The sequence below is a fragment of the Nerophis lumbriciformis genome, linkage group LG05 (assembly GCF_033978685.3).
Source record: "Nerophis lumbriciformis linkage group LG05, RoL_Nlum_v2.1, whole genome shotgun sequence".
NCBI classification, from domain to species: domain Eukaryota; kingdom Metazoa; phylum Chordata; class Actinopteri; order Syngnathiformes; family Syngnathidae; genus Nerophis; species Nerophis lumbriciformis.
Window position 1 is genome coordinate 46,922,075 of NC_084552.2, and position 21,429 is coordinate 46,943,503.

Genomic DNA, 21,429 nt, shown 5'->3' on the forward strand with positions numbered 1-21,429 from the left:
CCCCCCCAGCTACATACAGTATGTGCCTCCTAGGTCACAATTACAATTTTTGTAATAAACCCATTGTTTAAGATATCCTCTTAGAGCCTCATGCCTACAAAATCTAGTGTTGTCATCCTAGCCTAAAATTGCTTTAGAGCTGATCACCCCCTATACCAGGGGTATCAAACGTACGGCCCGAGGGCTGGATCAGGCCCGCGAACATGTTTTATCGGGCCCGCGGTATGACTTTGCTTAATATAAAAATTAACCTGAAAGTTTTGAATGAAAGAAACAGCTGTTCTACATGTGTCCACTGGATGTCGCAATAGCAATTCTTTGTATCTTTGTAGATGATCCTACATATGTACAAAATAAACCACAAGATGTTAGTACATCAGTCGAGGAAAATGATCAAACTACATAAATAACATACAGTAATTTGATTTTGGTATGATTTTTTTTTATCTTGATGGATTGAAAATGAACACCAATGAGTTGACTGGTGAACATTATCACATAATTTATTCAGAAACTATAAATAACTACAAATAAAGATAGAATACTATTAACCGCAACATGTAAGTGTAAAAAACCCCAACAACATTATGATTTGTACAATTTCAGAATGTGCTTGTTCTATTTTTAAACAAAGAAAACAATCTGAAGTTGTCTTTATTTTTAAGTTATCGTGCTGTGATTTTACCAGTCCGGCCCACTTGGGAGTAGATTTTTCTCCATGTGGCCCCCGATCTAAAATGAGTTTGACACCCCCTGCTCTATGCTGTACTATTTATACCTCAGCATATTCCTCTGCAGAATGCATTTACTGTACTCTATCAACACATACTTCACATTCTTTATTACACTTACACACTTGACATTCTTCTGTCGCTGCTTACTAAATGTAAAGTGTTACTCTCAAACCAGTGTGCCCTTCAACCTAAGTGAACACAGCACCTCCTCCCTCATTTACTTCCTTTCACACTGACTGCTGGATGTTGGAAAAGTGTCCGTCTTTCCTCCCTGAATCACACCTTTTTACATTTTCGCTCATATTATTTGCGTAGAGAAAGTAAGAGGCGACAGAAGCCGGAAGTAACGTCACGCGTATTCAACGGTGTTTTATTTTGAAAGTACTTTCACTTCTTTTGTGGGTTAGGCTAGTCAGACTTGACACTTTGCTTGCCTTGTTGAGTCATCGCTGAAAGCAGCTCAGAACCATGCGAGCCTCCGTCCTGGAGCCTGAACACTGAAGCTCTCTGGGGATTTTAACTCCTCTTTCGCTGCACTCACTGCCGAGTCGGACTGAACGGACAGCGGATAAAATAATATTGTCGGGGAGGGAAGCACCGGAGGCTCCGCGGCATCAGCGGGCGAACTTGGCTTCTCTGCCCCGCGGGGGGTGTCTGTCTGTCGGCTTGCCGCTGCGTGCAAGTCCCGCTGACCACTTGGTGCTCCAAGCCCCTTTTCGTGTCTTCTGGGGAGGTTCCAAGCTACAACTAAGCCGTGCCGTTGTTGCAAATGTCTTTATCGTCTCTGCGGGCTTTTCGTCAAGCATCTGTGGCTTTAATGTGACATTTGGTCGTGATACCGCGCAGGATCTTCATCAAGTTCGTGGCCCTCCAAACTCCTCCAAGCAGGACGAGAACAGATGTAACAGGTAATAAATACATCGACTTGACTGTTGCATGCAAAGTTAGACCTGCACAAGACCTCATTTTCTATTTCAATATGAGACTAAATGCTGTCTTTCTGCAGGATTTGAACCATTACTGGACTCAAGACAAGCGTCTTTGACTCTCATGAGATTGTTTTAATTGTTGACAAAGTGCAGGCAAAAATACTTTCTCTAATGTAAAATTAGTGAGCACTGTGATGTGCTATAATCTAATATAATTAATTGATATTATGTTTAAATATGTAATGTTCAATTTTTTTTAATTAAACAGGGCTGCTAATTGGCTTCTTCCTTCCTGTTAATAATTCACTGAGTCACTTTGACCCTGCATGAATGTTCCCATGGACAGCAGGGGACCCAAAAGAAACATAAACAATGTCATCTAGTAATGACATTTGCACATAAATACAATTTGTTTGCAGGATGAAGCTGGGATTGGTCATGCTGTAGGAAAAGCGGTTACTATTTAGCCTTAATTTGCATGTATTTATTGACATTGTTAGGATTTACATGAACACACACCTGCTTCATTACCTATGACAAGTCAGTATCAGCTGCGATGAGGTGGCGACTTGGTGTACACCGCCTTCCGCCCGATTGTAGCTGAGATAGGCTCCAGCGCCCCCCGCGACCCCGAAGGGTATAAGCGGTAGAAAATGGATGGATGGGATGGATGGAAGTCAGCATCAGCACATATTGTACATATATTGTTTGGATTTACATGACATCACCATGCGCCATTTGGCCTTTCTCGAAGAAAAATGCCCCATGCTTGCGTTGTTTTTGGCTGTACAAACAGTTCAAATCGCGAAAAGAATAAATGTTTCTTCACAGTTCCTCGAGAAGTAATCAAGGAGGGCGGAAGAGTGCATGATTTAATTAAACGACGACAAGAAAAATGGTACACACTCCGCTCCAAGGGAACAGAGTTTGCAGTGATCACTTCTTTAAAGGTTTTTTTTTTAATATATATATACTTTTAAAGTTTAGTATTTTCCATTTAAGTATTATCTTGATATTATTTGTACAGTATTTTCTTGAAACACATTTTTGCTACGAGTGATTCCCTCCAGGTACTCCGGCTTTCTCCCACCTACAAAGACATGCACCTGGTGATAGATTGATTGGCAACACTAAATGGTCCCTAGTGTGTGAATGTGAGTGTGAATGTTGTCTGTCTATCTGTTTTGGCCCTGTGATGAGGTGGTGCCTTGTCCAGGGTGTACCCCGCCTTAGCCCGAATGCAGCTGGGATAGACTCCAGCATCCCCGCAACCCCGAGAGGGACAAGCGGTAGAAAATGGATGTGTCTAAATAAAAGAAAGCAAATGTGGGCAAAACCTAAAAGAGTTTTTGTTGCTTTTAAAAGGCAACAATCATGGGCAGCACGGTGGAAGAGGGGTTAGTGCGTCTGCCTCACAATACGAAGGTGCTGAGTAGTCTGGGGTTCAATCCCAGGCTCAGGATCTTTCTGTGTGGAGTTTGCATGTTCTCCCCGTGACTGCGTGGGTTTCCTCCGGGTACTCCGGCTTCCTCCCACCTCCAAAAACATGCACCTGGGGATAGGTTGATTGGCAACACTAAATTGGCCCTAGTGTGTGAATGTGAGTGTGAATGTTGTCTGTCTATCTGTGTTGGCCCTGCGATGAGGTGGCGACTTGTCCAGGGTGTACCCCGCCTCCCGCCCGATTGTAGCTGAGATAGGCTCCAGCGCCCCCCGCGACCCCCAAGGGAATAAGCGGTAGAAAATGGATGGATGGAAGGCAACAATCATAAATGAAGCATTCAGCACAGACACAACGTTGAGATTTATAGTTATATTTTTGATAAAGATGGGGAAAAACACATACTCGTAAACAGTGCGTGCAACAACAACAAGGCAACAAACAAGGCTGTAGACACGAAGTTAAATCATGAAATGCAACTTTACCCGAGCAAAAACGATGCATGATTTATCAGGGAGAGTCTTGATACCAATTTCCTTGACCCAGCCACACAAAGAAGTTGTAGACCTCCATGCTTTTCCAAGTTTTCATCTGTTTTGTCTTGGAGAATGTTTTCTAGATAGGTTGATCTGTCTGGGAACTCCACTGACGGATAATCCTTGATATCACTTCATAAATCTTTTTTTGATAACGTATAGGGATCTATTCCATTGCATAGTTAGATTTTTTGCTTGTATCTGCTTTTTGCAGGAAGATCTAGGCCCCTTGTGTACTCAGATAGTTCGCACGCTGCTTGCTGCACAACAGCAATCTTGGCTTGGTTGACCACCACTGGTTTTCACTTCTAAGAAGTCATATGCAATAAATATACAGTCAATGGTGCATGGTCTTAGGGCGTACATTAGATGAGACAAACAGCTGCTTGGTCGTTTCTCAGCATCACCTGTTGTGTCTCAACACCTGGACGAGTGAAGCTGCGGGGCATCAATTTGTCTGCTACTTCAAGCAGCTGGCAGTTCTCTGATCATACAGTTAGTTGCTTGCGAGGTTGGACTTTCTTGACTCGTTGTTGTGCGATGACCAAGCAAACTTAGGTTTTATGTAAAGTGGTTGTATGTTTTCTCACATACATTTCAAATGCTTTTATTTGCAATTTTTCTCTGAACTATGCTTCTTTAAAAAAAAAGATGTGTTGATGTAGCAGTGTTTATGGTATCTGGATCACATAACTTATTTTAAAATATATATACAGTAGTACCTCAACTTATGAATTGGTTCTGTGATGCTGCTCGTACCACGACAATGTCGCCAATTAAAATGACTTAAAATCAAATTAATCTTTGCTTGGCCTCCAAAAAAGAACACATTTTACATGTCACATGCATTTAAAAACAACCTTTAGATCGGTAATATTGTATAAAACAATACATTAGAACAGGGGTCACCAACGCAGTGCCCGCGGGCACTAGGTAGCCCGTAAGGACCAGATGAGTAGCCCGCTGGCCTGTTCTAAAAATAGCTCAAATAGCAGCACTTACCAGTGAGCTGCCTCTATTTTTTAAATTGTATTTATTTACTAGCAAGCCGGTCTCGCTTTGCTCGACATTTTTAATTCTAAGATAGACAAAACTCAAATAGAATTTGAAAATCCAAGAAAATATTTTAAAGACTTGGTCTTTACTAACTGACAAAGAAACAGATAACAGATTTGGTGTCCAGTTCAACGTGTGACATGATTTATTTAAAATTTGAGAGTTGACTTTTGTATTTTACATGAGTTATTATTTGTACAAACATGGTGCAAAGTAATTCATGATTTGTTAAAAAATGTTAGTGGCTAGCTAGTTAAAATGGGATATTGTGATTTCACACGTTTGAAAAATGTGCACTTAGAGAAAATATAAAAATAAAGTGTTGCATATTGATATTTATCTGTTTCTATGTATATTTATTGTGAGAAATCATTAAGATGATCAGTGTTTCCACAAAGATAAATATCATTAATTATTAATAATAAAAGAGTTAAAGGTAAATTGAGCAAATTGGCTATTTCTGGCAATTTATTTAAGTGTGTATCAAACTGGTAGCCCCTGCGATGAGGTGGCGACTTGTCCAGGGTGTACACTGCCTTCCGCCCGATTGTAGCTGAGATAGGCTCCATCGCCCCCCGCGACCCCAAAGGGAATAAGCGGTAGAAAATGGATGGATGGAAACTGGTAGCCCTTCGCTTTAATCAGTACCCAAGAAGTAGCTCTTGGTTTCAAAAAGGTAGGTGACCCCTGCATTAGAATGTAGTAAATAAGTACAGTAGTTTTATGAAATAATGCAATAATAATGTATAGTATTTACCTTAGAGAGTGGATTTCTACTGTATCTCCTTCCAGCTGCTTCTCCGTCAATCACACCATCAGCAGCTTCTTCATGTTTTCATGGATAAATGTTTAGATATGCTTCGGTATGGTGCAGACTAGCAGTGTTACGCTCCAACTGCTTCACCAAGTTGGCTAGCTACACGCTCTGTCATGTTATTAATGATTTCTTTCTTGAATTCAATATCATCCATTTCTTCTTCTCAGCACTGTCCTTCACACTCACTTTCTTGTTTTACATGGTTGGAAAAACAAAGTTATGTCCATTTTTAGCTATAAGCTAATGCTAGCGAGTAAGACCGGATGTTTTTGTCGGATCTTACGGGGTTCACTGTTATATTCACTACGGCAATTAGCGGTGGGGAGGCTTGTAACCCAATTTTTGCTCATAACGTAAAGTATAACAATTAGCCGAAAGAACAGCTAGTATCCTGAAATACTCGTAAGTTGGGGCAGTGGTGTATATATACAAATGTTGGGAGACATTCTCATTCAATTGCTTGAGCAAGTATTTTTTTCCTTTTATTTACAATTTTAACATGATCCTTAACTTCTGGTAATTAGTGCATGAAGGACTAATTAAGTATGTATGCGATGTGTCCTATTGAAACTGTATACATGTACGAAATAAACTTCAATCAACCAGCCAACCAATGTGGTTCAGACCCTGGTGGAGATTTGCTACTCCAGTACAGTATTCAAAAAGTGAACTATAAACATTGCTTCCATGCTTCCAGACATGTTTACAGTTGTTGTACAGCGCTTCTCTCTTTGCCACTTTGACTGACCTCTTGTCTCATGCTAAGCTGCTAACTGGTCAGAGAGGATCCTCACCTTGAGGTTAGCCAGGCTGTGGTGACTTTGGGCTAAATTTGGAAGGGCAGCAATTAAAGTGCCTTCCTTCTGCACCTTCACTCCTACACACATAAAGACAATCAGACTTTTGTTGTCCCAAGTTTCCCTGTACTGTTAAAAAACTGTCTTTTTTCTTTTCTTATATTATTGTTTTATTAGATTATTTTATGAGATTGTTTGTGGTCTGATGTGTGTCAAGACTGGATTTATCCCAATAATTGGTTCCAAAACACGTCAGGGGCAACAATCGTAAATATTGAACACTTTTAAAATTGACCAAAACGCTTCATATCTCTGAGGAAAGCCGACATGTCCTGAGTCATCGCTGCATGAATTGTGACGTATTACAGAAAGTAAAAGCGTTGGGACTCACTCACTACTCACTTGATTAGTATACATTTTGTCTTTTGTCTATTGTCAAAAATAGTCCTAAAATTATCATAATTCCCTCCTCTCTTATGTCATATTCTATGTTCTGGTGGTTGCTAAATGTTGTGAATCTTAGGGCACCCCTTTGACTCGATCTGATTCTGATTCCTGGGGGTGACGATTCTATTCAGAATCAATTCTCTATTCAAACCGATTCTTACAATAAATTATTTGGTATAATAACTCACTTTTTCGAAACAGGTTAAAAAAGCTCCTTCTGGCTGCATTGAGATGACCTAAAAATGTTTTTAAATATTGATTTTCATTTTTTTTAAATAAAAAAAAATATATATATATGTATATATATATTTAAAATAAATATATTTCTTTAAATCCCTATTTTAAATTATGAATCATATTAGAATCAGGACAAATAAGAATCGCGATTTGGATGTGAATTTATTTTTTTTGTGGTTGCTATGATTTTTTTCTTTTCCATTTTGTTAGATCATGTTTGTTCACGTGAAATTTTTTGGTTGAAGAACTAGAGTCATACTCTTTGATGGGACATAATGGTTGTGTGTGCGTTGTGTTGGTATTAGCGTAACACAACACACACATATTGATTGAAACTACTCAATGCCTGATTTGTTTTATCTTAGTGTGTGTGTGTCTGTAGCGATAAAACATCTCTTCAGATTAAAAAAATCTTTATGCCTTTAAACCTAACCGGATACATTTTTTGAAGGTATCGTGCATAAGTAATTGATACAAGCTGAATAATTTCAACCGTAAAACTGTGAGTTTAAGCGGTTGTTTTGATGCTGTGATTGTCTGCCTTTACTAGCAGTTAGCGTGATAATGATGTAGCCTTTGAGCTAACTCTCACCCAAGTTCTGACTGTGTCTTGGCGTTCCCCTGAGGAATCATCAAAAAGACTGAAGCATTGTTGCCACTGCTCAACAAACATTTCCTTCTGTTTCATTGTTCCACCTTCTTCCTCTTTTCCACATGTTTTCTTACCGGTATGCTCGCCAAAGTAGTCGTCCTTATTGATCACTGGCTTAGGAGACCAAAAGCTTGAGAGCAACAAGAAGTTACTGAGTGACACTTTTCTTTTCTGTTTCCAGTGACCAGGAAAGACCAGGACCAAGCTGGGCCGGCCGGGTTAGGCCAGGCTAGGCCCACCTTCCCTGAGCAGGTTCTCAAAGAGTTCCTCCTAGTAGGTTAGTCTGGAAACATCCTTGGTCTGTCCATGTCTTCAATGCACTTCCCTGGATGTTGGCAGCAGGATGGATTTGGATGTTGATCTCACAGTTTCCTATTCCTTTCGTTGCCTTCTGACCCTTCCCTCCCTGCTCTTCAAAAGAAAGCCCCTTGCGCTCTCCTGGGGCTTCCCTAAACCCAGTATAGGGTCCTACAGGAACTGTAGCTTGTCTTTCTACTAACTCTTATGCTGCTTTGAGAATGCTCCATTGCTGTTCCACCTTGGTTGATTTTATTGGAGGCTGAGGAGAAGTTACATTTAGCAAACCTTTGTGGTCTGGGAGGAAGAATGTCGGAAAGCAATAGCAAAGCAGTGAAATTCATTGCCCCGGCCCCTCCGTCGCTGACCCCTCAGACCCCCCACAAGAATGTGAACTGCTCTGCAAGTTCAGACTCGCATGTAGTGGACAAGCTGGAGGGACACCCGGAGGTCCAACGACGGCGTCACACGATGGACAGAGACTCCAAGACGGCCGAGCACCGCTTCTTCCGCCGGAGTGTCATCTGCGACTCCAATGCCACCGCCCTGGACCTGCCCAGCAAGGCAGCGATGACGCTCACCTCTCTGCCAGACTGCAGGGGACCCCCCGTCAGCTATTTGGTTTCTCGCACTGCGGAGCGAGACGTCCAAGAGGCAGTGGAAGGCCCCTCTTTGCAAAGCTTGCAGCCCGGGGCACCTCTAGAGGGGCAACGCCAAAATGTCGGCGTGGGTCACGTTGGACACGCTGATGGCGTGGTAAAGGAGCCGCCTACGGCCGTAGTGGATGTCAAACAAACGGGAGACCGGCAGCACGACTGCCTGCAGGAGATGGCCAAAGACGAAAAAGTGCACGAGTGCAGCATCAGCAGTCCCACGGAGGAGAAGGAGCGAGAGACGGAGCTGGCCAAAGCACGCGCTGAGCAGAGGGAGGCCGAGAAGCGAGTGCAGGAGGACATCGAGGAGGCCGAGACGAAGGCCGTCGGGACGTCGCCGGATGGACGCTTCTTGAAATTTGACATTGAGATCGGGAGAGGGTCCTTCAAGACGGTGTACAAGGGGCTCGACACAGAGACAACGGTGGAGGTGGCGTGGTGCGAGCTGCAGGTATGTCACCTACATTTATTGTCTGCTTTATTCTTCTCAATTCAATCATGCGATGTTCTAATGCAGGGGTGCTCACACTTTTTCTGCAGGCGAGCTACTTTTCAATTGATCAAGTCGTGGGGATCTACCTCATTCATATATATAATTTATATTTACTTATTTATGAAATATATGTTTTTGTTAGGGCTTCACGGTGGCAGAGGGGTTAGTGCATCTGCCTCACAATACGAAGGTCCTGAGTAGTCTTGGGTTCAATCCCGGGCTCGGGATCTTTCTGTGTGGAGTTTGCATGTTCTCCCCGTGACTGCGTGGGTTCCCTCCGGGTACTCCGGCTTCCTCCCACCTCCAAAGACATGCACCTGGGGATAAGTTGATTGGCAACACTAAATTGGCCCTAGTGTGTGGATGTGAGTGTGAATGTTGTCTGTCTATCTGTGTTGGCCCTGCGATGAGGTGGCGACTTGTCCAGGGTGTACCCCGCCTTCCGCCCGATTGTAGCTGAGATAGGCTCCAGCGCCCCCGCGACCCCAAAGGGAATAAGCGGTAGAAAATGGATGGATGGATGGATGTTTTTGTTAACAAGTTAAAGGTGTTTAATGATAATACAAGCATGTTTAACACATAGTTAATATTGTTAATAAATTAAAGGTGTTTAATGATAATACAAGTATGTTTAATACATATAGTTAATATTGTTAACAAGTTAAAGGTGTTTAAAGATAATGCAAGCATGTTTAACACATATAGTTAATATTGTTAACAAGTTAAAGGTGGTTAAAGATAATACAAGCATGTTTAACACATATAGATTCCTTTCTTTCATGAAGACAAGAATATTAGTTGGTGTATTACCTGATTCTGATGACTTGCATTGATTGAAATCAGACAGTGGTGCTAAAAACGTCCGCATTTTCGAATGGAGGAGAAAAAAGTCCTCCTTTCTGTCCAATACCACATGAAAGTGGTTGGTTTTTGGCATCTTATTTGTCCAGCTTCCGTACTCCTTTGTATACACTTTACAAGAAATACATTGTCGGCAAACTCCGTAGCTTGCTACCTTGTGCACGCCAGCTTTCTGAGACTCTTATTTTGTTAGCGCAACTGTGCAACTGTGCAGTCGGTCTTTGGAGTTTTGATGACAAGTACGGCGCCAGAGTCTGTTGAAATAGTGTTTCTCGCCTTCCAGTCGGTAATTTTAATGAGCTGGCAGCAGCCAGCGTCATCTCAGAAGACCCTCGGGTGCCGTGAATGTCAATCAAGTGACGAAAGTGACGTCATAGTGAAGATTTATGATCGCTCATTTTTAGGACTATTTTTTTAATGCCTGGCTGGTGATCGACTGGCACACCCTCCGAGATCGACCGGTAGCTCGGGATCGACGTAATGGGCACCCCTGTTCTAATGGAACAAACTGCATCAGTTTTCCTACGATTCTGTCTTTGTTGCACCTGTTGGAAGAAATTACTAACAAAAACCGAGGTAGCACATAACTTGCCATACTTCACTGGTATGGCAAGTTATGTGCTATGTGATCGCATTAATTAAATTATGCTTCCTACCCGCACAAATGCAGGTTTTGACTTCTAGGTCTTCAACGTTTTAAGGCCAAAGACTTCCACACTGGAAAGTGTCTCCTCGATTAAATAGGTCTTAAAGGTACCTTGTTCACCTGTGGTTTTCGGAGGTAAAGATAAAACTTTATGGATTGCACTCATTCTGTGACCTGTATGACCAATAATGCCGTGCCCTGACCCACCTCTTCCAATAGTGCCAAAGGAGGGGAAGTAGTGTAACGAGCCACAAGTGATAAACCAAATGTGAGTTCACCTTAGCTCAAGTAAGCTTAGGACTGAAATTATGCAAATTGTACTCTAATTGTTGGAAAAAACAGTACATTTCTAACACGTTGGCATCTTTCATTACCTTTTTATGGTGCCCACGAGGTAGTTTGTCGCTGCTGTGCAATTTAGTGATGGTTTTGACTTGATTGCCGAGTGGAAAACAAAGCATTGAGCAAAGTGTCTGCAGACTGAAACAGGACACAACAGGATGCTCTTGCTGCCTTGTTGTGTGCTGCTGCAACGTTGTGCAGACATCGAGTCATTTCCTGGATGCATCTCTGGAAGAGAGCATGCTCAGTGAGTATCCCATGTACAGTATGGTCACATGACCATGACATTCATGGCGACCGGCTGTTGTGCTAAGGCTTTTAAGAGCAGGAAGAAAACATGTGGTTGTTCTTTCAAAGTCCTGCCAAAGAACCAAGCACATACATCCTCTCTGATTGCAGATGACTTCATTCAATGCACACTTTGTCACTTACGTCAAAACGTCAGCTGGGAGTCGTAAACTTGAAACTGACTTATAAATTGAATGCTGATTCCAAAAGAAAGTCATTGCTTCAATGCTGGTTCTTCTTATGTCATAGCATGCCATAATATAGCATGTATGTGATAAAAACTAAATTAAGAAGGGTGGTCCTGATACAAATTTTTCACTTCCGATACGATACCAATATTGGGACCTTGAGTATTGACTGATACCAATTGGGATCAGATACAATATCAGCAAGAATCATACATACTTTTATTATTTTGCAGTGTAAAATGTTAGAAATGGTTTGATCAAGTGAAATTAGTCAAACAGAAAACAATGATAGATATGAAAAACACTAACCTATTTATTAATAAAATCCGAAATGGACATAGGCTGTGTTAAAGTGGAAGTGGAATGGTAATTGTTATTTAAGTGACACCGACTGGTCACAATAATTCATTAAGTTAAGGTCATGATGCAGTAAGTTAAATGAGGCAGACATGTTTGTTAGTGGATACTTTCTAAAATGTTTCTGCCTTGGGGACTGTGTATGTGTAAGTAATATGCAACTATAATTGTTTAATACTTGTTTATATAGACAAATGTACTGTTTTGGATTGCAATATTGTTCAATTATTATTACATTTGTGTAGCTTGCATGCTATTGTGTGCTTAGCTGTTGTGTAGCTGCTCGCTCCTTGTAGCCTACCATGTTTTCCTTTTGTAAATGACTGGACTAAAATAGAAGAAAAGACCAACTTTGTGTGCTTTTTGGAGGACGTTTAGATGTTAACTAGTTGTCCAGCTTTGCACAAGTAAACACGCTGCAGGACTGCTTATATAATTGTACGTGTAAGCACATATCCATACTTGTTTCCATATCAGATTGGAACACTCCTAAATGCAATATTAGAAAGGTCTACTCGTGCATCTTTAGTATAATGCAGAATGTTTTGTCACCCGGACAAACAAAAAAATCATCAAGTGAGCTTCTTCTCTTTGCTCTTGAAAACAGGCTGTTTTTGTCCTCCCTCTTTTGCGTTCATTCATCGCATCACAAGATGCACCTCAAGGCTGCAGCAGTCCCAGTGGCTAAAATCAGCTTTGCACCTTGGAAACACCGCTTTGTTTATCAGAAAACAAGCAGTCAGCTCCCCAACACGATCAACAATGAGGTGCCGTGTCAAGCAGGTGTTTATTGGGCGCAAGTCAGTTTGATTTTGAAGGGGATTCTCTTGCAGGACATATTTAATATATTCTGGCTTAACACTGCATTGAAACATGATGTATGGGAAGTGTTATGTAAGGACGTCCTGTGGTGATGAGGCACACTGTAAGCATGCAGAGACATGTTGCTTCCTACAGATTCTTTTCTGCAATCCTATGTGGCGTCTGTGCCTGTGTCTATTGCGTGCGTGCGTGTGTGTGTGTACGTGCGTGCTGGAGTACAGTTACTTGCATGTTTATTCAGTGTGTGGGCAACTGGAGATGTGTGGGAGTCTACTATCTATAATCTATATCTATAATCTCTATCTAATCTTTATGTGCACAGGACGTGGTTGAGTTTCAATATTATGCAAAAGTGACTTTTTAAAAGCAGTCTTTATGTGCCTGTTTATGAGAACCAAACTTCAGATAGATATATCATCTTCATTACTTGTTTGCTCTACTTTTGATAGAATAGGCACTTTGAAAGTTCGCTACACATCTTAAAAAATAGCCTGGAAATCTGCCAGCTGTCTTTTCAGTGGGCGATAGTCATTTTATTATTTGTCTATTATTAATATGTTTGTTTTTTTAATCGTGCATACGACAACTGAAAGTATTTTATGTACAGTATGTGATTGATTTTAACTTATTATCATTGTTTTTTATGATGATTGTATTTTCTGATTTAAATTATAATTATTTTTTACTTCTTTTAATTTTCTGTAAAGCATTTTGAATTGCCTTGCGTACGAATTGTGCTCTATAAACAAAATTGCCTTGCTTTGCATTTTCTAGCATTGTGTGTGTGTGTGTGAGTGTGTGTGGGTCACTGGAGGCTCAACATGACACACAGCAATTAAGAGCAAGGGAGGTGCAGACATACTAATCGCTAAGCAAGCCACTAAACTAGCTTAAAACAACAGAAGTGCCCAGTAAAATTTAAGACGTGTAGATAGAAGCAGAAAGTAAGCATTTATTAACATGGAATTAACAAGTAGACTAATGAGAAGCAGAGGATAATATAACAACACGGTCACGGTCAGTACACAACATGTACAGGTAAGAGGAGGGCCGATCCTTCCATAAATAGGTGGTGTTGATATCAAAGGTAGAATAAGTATATGATCGATAGTAGAGTGATTAGATTAATATTTTTATTCCACATAATATTTTTGTTGTTTTGTCAATGTTAACAGTTTTAAGAAATATGTTTCTGGACACAGAAGGACTGAGGGCAAAAGGCCAATGATTTAAAAGAGTAATAGATTGTGCAGCCTTTGAGACACTTGTGATTTAGGGCTATATAAATAAACATTGATTGATTGATTGATAGTAGTTTTTACTTTTGTTTAGTTATTCTGTACTAAACTTTGTTTTAATCAAACAAATATACATAATAAAAGAGTATAAGGTACTAATCACATTTAAACTGTCAGCATTAAGGCTTGTTTTTTTTTGTTACAGACACAAGACCCTGTTATAAAAAACGCCGATGTCCATTACAGAGGACGCTGGTTCTCAAGAGTTTATATAACTTTTTTCATGACAAAAAGTAGGCAAGAGTCTAGCTACTGTGTGAAGGAGCTCTTCTAAATTAGGATTGTAGCGCCACGCTCCACCGACTGCTTTTCTAACGCCCAAGGTAATCCAAAAATGGATGAGGAAGGCGGGCATAACTCGCTCATGCCACCCTGAGGAATATTGCTACGCAGATTGGAGCGTTTAACGACAAGGAAGCTCCCACTAGTATCTACTTTCTTATGCTAACATAGTTTCATGAAGGAAAGTGTGAAAATAAAAAACAAACCTCTGCTGCATGATTAGGAGTCTGGGTCAGAGGTCATTGGTGGGCGGTAGGAGTCTGTCTAACCTTCAGATACCATTTGGGGGGCAGAGGAAAGGTTGCCAAATAGAGTTAAAAGTAAGTCGAATTGTGTGGAGGAAGAATAGTGACAAGGCAGGGAAAAGACAAAGAAAATGAGGAGAAAAAAAAGTGTGTGTGTGTGTGTGTGTGTGTGTGTGTGTGTGTGTGTGTGTGTGTGTGTGTGTGTGTGTGTGTGAGACCTTTAGGCTCTTAACTCCATTGGAACTCAGAGAGCTTGAAATTTCCCTCAGCAGCAACACAAGGCAGATCACTCACGCACACACACACACACACACACACACACACACACACACACACACACACACACACACACACACACACACACACAGCCTACAATTACTTCGACACTTTGGGGTTGAGGGGGGCTGAGGGTCCATGAAGTCAATCAGTGTCATGAGGGAAGTTTTGTATTCACACAACCACTGACTGCACTTAAAGTAAAACATAATATTCACGGTATAGGCACATAGTCTATATAGTCTATACAACGCACACACACACTATATATATAGCACACATTAAAAGCTGTATCGTACATCTCGCTGAAAGACAAATATGAGCAGGGTTCTCCTGGGGGTTGAGGCCGAAGGTTCAGATTTCCCTGACAAAACGGCTGCTGAGTCAACCTTGCAGCAAAGATTGATTGGTCACTGCATGACTTAAATGCTGGACATTAATAAAAGTTTAATTTTCCTGGTGTAATTTTATACACCATATGCAAATATGTCCTAATTAAAATGTGTCTCTTTGCATTTGAGGCTAATTAAAAGCAGATTGAAATAATTTCAAGGTTCCTACAGAGAGAACAAGTATATTATTGTCATTGAAGGGTTGGTACCCTTAAAGTTTCTGCTTTTGTTCCCTTGACTGACACTAGCTTGTGAACATAAATCATGCAATGTTAATATTCTTGTTGTTTTACTAATATGCTCTCAATGATTGATTTGAACCGTTCTTGTTCCAACAATGTCAATATCATGGTTTTATTTCTTTGATAATACAACATTCATCTTCAGGGAATTCTGAATTTATTTAGAATTTTCTCCTCAGAATAGTTATTTGTTGCAGCCCTATTTGGTAATGCTTAAAATGTCCAAATTACTGTAAATATTACATGTCAACATGCACGTGCCTGTTTCTGTATGCCTATCACTAAATGTAATTAAAACATTGTTGGAGGGTTTTAAGTGATTTTATAGGCGCATAAGGTGAATCCCCATTAGTTGTATTGATAGCAGCCTCTATCCTACAGTTGTTTTCACTATTTAGAATGCAGGTGAAGGGAAGGATGCGTTCTTGTTTTACAAAATAATTGTGGCGGAGGGTAGGGTCAGGGTGACAGATCCTATGATTTCTGTGTTAACGTAATTGCAGACAGAATCACAGAATTGGCCATAAAAATTGGAATCTGCTGTTAAATGCGGAATATCACAGAATTTGACATCAATATGAGTGCAATTTTGAACGAGTAGAAGGATCGTATGTGTGGTGAAGCCATGTATCAAGGACGGCTCGTTGGTCCCTAAAACACTCGACCACCCCCTTCTGAGCTAAACAAAGTTGAAAGGACAACTTGAAACAGCGAAAAAGTCTGAGAACAAACTGCAAAGCTAATGCTAGCCAGGACAACACATCCACCTGCAACACATCTCTTCTGCTTGTGTTGTTGTGGACGACATCAATGATATAATGGTGATGGAGTTCTTGCCATATTTTTTGGTTTAAAAAAATGTACTTTGATAAGGTACAGACACTTTAAGTGTAGTCAATGGATGCAGCAAAAAGTGCAGCATAACTCATAAAGTTTCCGGTGCGTGTTTGAAATGAACTCTGAATCTTTCACCATCACTTGTACCCAACTGTGAGTCACAAAGAAAGGACTGAAACTTCCTCATATGCAAACTATTCTTCTTCCTTCCGTCAGTGTGCTGTTGAATAGCGAGGTCATGTTGCCCTGCCTGGCGAGAATGTCATTTGTGTTGATTCCAGCAGGGAGTTAAATTTTAATAAGGTATTTTAATAAAGACAACCATCCCATGTTATTGTTATTATTGTATGCATGCGTGTGTCGCTAATGCAACCTTTAATCATTCTATGTTGCTGGCTTGTGGAGAGGAAATTGTGCTTATAGCGTGTGTGCGTGTCTTTGTGTGTGTGTTCGGGCATGTGCGTGCGTGCGTTAGGGGGTGAGTCTGGGACAGTGAACGCATCAGGCAGATGTTGATGACTTGTACAGTGAAACATGACAAGCTTTTTCCCCCTCACTTCACTCTCTCTCTCCTACATCAGCTTTACTCTTTCCAATCAGATTTGTCATTTAGTTCTGCTCATCTCATTACTTGCCCTCCCTCTCTCACCATTTTAATCCCCCTCCCAGTCCACTTATCCTTGACATCACTCCAACACCGTACTTTCATCAAACCTCTTTCCTGATTGATCACTTTCAATATATTTTCTATAATTGAAAGGCAGAAGTGGTAGAAGATGGATGGATGGATGGATGGCACACCCATGGATATAGCAGCATTGGTATGGAGGCTGCTATATCCAAATGGGAAAAAATTGATAAATATTTAAATAATTCATCAAATGCATAATTTATTTATTTAATGTTGAAGTATATTTATTATTTAATCATTTAATTACGTCATTATTTAATCAACTATTTCAATAGCTAATTATTTAATTATTTTGATTTCATTATTTTATGATATCATTATTTCACAGTAAATTATTTCATGAATCATTTAATCATTTAATGAGCATGTGTGGCAGCACTTTATGAATTAATTTTTTCTGTCAAACTCAGAAATCAGAGTCAGTGGGCGGGTCCCAACACCCGTTTGGTCAATCGGCACTTCCGTTTGTCGGTGGAACTTGGACCAGAGAAGCGGAGGAGTATTGGTCGATATCTTGGTCTGAAAGTGCAGAAATAACTCCAACAAATGTTATAAATTACTCTACTTTAACTGCTATATACTCTGGGTCAAAATATTTACCACACAATCCACAAAAAGTAGGAGCATATCCTACTTGCCAAGTTGCCAGGTGACCAGCTCATTGGCCTTGTGGTTAGAGTGTCCGCCCTGAGACTGGGAGTCATACCAAAGACTGCAAAAAATGGGACCCATCACCAAATGATTCCCGAGCACGGCGCACGCTGCTGCTCACTGCTCCCCTCACCTCCCAGGGGTGAACATGGGGATGGGTCAAATGCAGAGGACACATTTCACCACACCCAGTGTGAGTGTGACAATTGTTGGGACTTTAACTTTAACTTTAACTTAGGTTTGCAAGGACTTCTAAAGTTTCAAAGCAATCATTGGACGAGATTCCTGTTAGCCCCGCCCACTGACTGCGATGGCTGAGTTTGACAGATAAAATAAATTCATGAAGAGCTGACACACAGGTTAATCAAATAAATCATGGAATCATTAATTAAATTATCAAACCAATAATTATTTAAATGATTAAATAATTAATTGAATATTGAAGTAATTATAATCAAATATACTTTTACATTAAACACATCAATGACACATGTATGTATTTCTAATTATAATGAATTAATGACACATTTGCAAAAATGTTTAAATATGTATTTAATTTTGTCCCATTTGACGCTGCTTACATGGGCAGGAGCATCACTTCCTTGAAATGTAGCACTTTGATTGGCTGGTTGGGACACTGCTTCATGGTTTGATGGTGCTCAGCAGGACACAATGGGTTTCTTACCCCCTTGTGTGCGTGCGTGTGTGTCCATGTGCGTGCGTGTGTCCGTGTACGTGTGCATGTGTGTGTGTGTCCCCACTCTAAGGCCCCATATACACTAAGCCGGATAAGGTTATCCAGGGTAAATTTTACTTATCTGAACAATGTCCAGTGTTGTGGTATTTCAATTAACTAGAATCCAGTGTGCTGTTGGGCCCTATTGTAGTGAATCACACCTGAGCCATCATAAATTAATCACATCTTTATTAGACACGTAAACAATGTGATAAAGAACATTTTACATCAATCGAACTAGAGATCTGGATATCTGGTCAGAACACTCCTCACTCTTTTGCCTTCACCTTCATTTGCCATTTGTTTTTGGTGACTTTATATACTCTGGACCTAGACGTTGAGTTGGCGACATACATGGCGGACAATAACTGATACAGTCCAAAAGTATTCTATGTTTTCCGTAGTTAGTCTTCCCTCGACGGCCAGGTAATACAAAGCACACGCTACCTTTATTATCACATCCACGGGAACTCGCATTCTCCTTGTCTCTCCTTCGACAAATGGACGAAGTTTTTCGCTAAGTAGAACCACAGCTGACCCAGACATTACAAAGTTCTCTTGCCGTCTGAGAAGTGTTGTATCCCAAATGGCTGCAATCTCTTTCTCTTAATGTATTCATGTGTGATTTCCACAAGCGTCTGTACATGTAGAAGAAGGAGAAACACGGGCATGTCTGGATGACTCGCCTCCATACTTCCGATGGTTAGCTCCGGTTGTTATGAAACCGCTTTATTATGAAGCTGGCTGTGGCGTGTTATTTCTGACATCACTTCCTGTGTGGGCGTAGTCTTTCTTGCGTCACTTCCTCTCCGAACTCACTTTTGTAAACGATCAATGATCCCATACAAAGCTAAGTGCCGGAGATTCAAGAATTACACGGCTGACTTACCTGTGTAAAAATTGGTCCGAGGAGGGGGACCTTAAACGCTGGTTTAGTGTGGCTGAAACAGGGCTTAGGCTAAATAATTATTCGTTTAAGGGGTTAAACGACTTAGTGAAGACATGGCCTTAAATAGTCTGAATCAGCGTCAAAGAACCCAAGGTGCATGTCCTAGCTCTTTGCAAGCATTGTAATAACCTCCTTCCAAATATATTTCTTATGCCTTTTTGTCCTCTCTGTGTGTGTTTGAGAAGGGGGTGGGGGGATACTCCCTCCTGGATTGCCGACATTCCTCTGATAAGATGTCATTGAAGATGTTGGGGCGGGGTCACATGGTATTGTGTACCCCTTCGCCGCCACCTACCCCCATCCCTTTCAACTAATGCTGTGTTTTCAATACATGAACCCTTATTTAAACAACAATTCCAGGAACTGTTTTTTACCAAGGTGAAATAATTCTTGATAATGTGTGGTTTCCACCGCACCTCAAATTTTAGGGCAGGTTATTTAAATGTGGCTGATGACATACTGTATATGACATATTTTTATATTGATGCCATCTAATAAACAGACAACTTAAGTCAGACTTATTGTGCATCAATTGGTGTGTGCCTCAAAAAGGTCCACCTGGATACTTGGTACTTTCTGGGCTCGGGGGAGAGTTTATGGTGGAAATGTGTCGGTTTTCAAAATCCCAGATTAATTAGATAAGTTCCTGTGGTGGAAAAGGTACAATGCATGCATTTTATCTGGAAAGACTGTTTGACTCACTACCACCTCCAGAGGGATGTAATATTATTACAAGTAGGGCTGCAACGATTCCCTGCCATTCCATTTTCTACCGCTTGTCCCTCTCGTGGTCACGGGGGTGCTGGAGCCTGTAAATCAGTTAATTCGATTAGGAAAAAAAGCTTTGATTTGTATTGTGTTGCTTCATTTAATCATTTAATGAGTAAAATAATAAATAAAATATATAATAATTTAATAATAAATAATAGTTTAATAATAAAACTTCATAAAATTATCATTATCATGATGTGCCCACTGCCCAGAACTTTAAACATATGAACATAGTTTCCGCACGGCTTCTTCAAGAGCGCATACAGGAGAGCGTTATAGTGCATGTGTGCGTACGTGTGTGCGTGTGTGTGTGTCATGATGATGATAACGAAATGAGTTGTTTTTTTTAATCTAATGCACACAATTAAAGTGCAATTTTGATGTTGATGATGTGCATTCATTAGAACAAATAATGAAGGTCATGGCAAGCACAAAATAAAATACTTACATTAAGAGTATAAAGTGTGTTTTAGCCTGTTACTGGATTATTTAAACAAACTAATCCATATCAATTAAATAAAATAATTTATAGTTGCATCCCTGGTTACAATCACAAATTCTGTTGCTTTTAAAAAGGGCCATTTATCGCACGTCAAGCGTAGCAGCTCGGTACGTAACGATTAGCGGTATTAAAAGTAAACCGTAGTAAAACTCCTGACGGTTAGTAATACTGTTTTAAATTCAAGTGATCATAAAACCATGATTGATAACAGCACCTAAATAAACTCACAGACCGGGGATACTGTATATTTAGTGGAGAAGCCGGCTAGCGTGCTGATGGCTTGCTAGCTTAATTACTAAAATGAATACCAAAGACATTAACGGCTTTCCCCATTACAAACATCATACTACAAACGAAACTTGTATAAACACACTAATTGTTATTTTGATTGTGACATTTTCTCATCATTACAGCTTTCGTAGCAGCCAACAGATGGAACTGGTGTTTTTAATTTTTGTATATTTAATGAATGATACCCATAGTAGCAAATTACCGGTGTATATGAGTTTTAAATAGAACAACGTTCTGGTGAGGGTTATTGCATCTCTTAGTGTGTTACTGGCAGCTTCCACCTTAACTTAGATAACTGGATGGTGATTAAAAAGCACAAAGAGATGCTTTTTTCCTGTGTCCTAAAAATAGTAGAACGTGTCATCTACTGGTACATAACTGGAATGTGGCTGAAAGGGTTAAATTGACCATACAGTACACACAATGTGTGCTCTTGTTCGTGCGGTGTACAAGAAGTATTTTACAGTATATCTGGAACCTGTGTTCAACAATAAGCCGAGTTGTTGTTTTTGTCCAAAAACTGCGGTAAGACTGGGTTTTGGGTGTACTGTCTGCAGAAAAATATCACTACACAGATCAAACTACGCTATTCTAATGTTCTCTCTGGCAAACACACTCCAGATTTGCACTAGTAATGAGAATGTATTCAATATTCTTCAACAGCTTCAGATAG

The 21,429-nt window shown here is 40.4% G+C and overlaps 1 protein-coding gene across 15 annotated transcripts in view; it reads left to right on the forward strand.

Annotated features, from left to right (window-relative positions):
• Window positions 1-1,194: 1,194 nt before the first annotated feature.
• Window positions 1,195-21,429, forward strand: part of wnk1b (WNK lysine deficient protein kinase 1b) — a 108,964-nt gene continuing 88,729 nt past the window's right edge. For all 15 annotated transcript variants that reach the window (XM_072913259.1, XM_061959425.1, XM_072913265.1 and 12 more), the window contains exons 1-2: window positions 1,195-1,642; window positions 7,828-9,047. In XM_072913259.1, coding sequence (XP_072769360.1) covers window positions 8,253-9,047 — 795 coding nt within the window. In that variant the 5' untranslated portion in view covers window positions 1,195-1,642; window positions 7,828-8,252. The remainder of the gene's footprint in view (window positions 1,643-7,827; window positions 9,048-21,429) is intronic.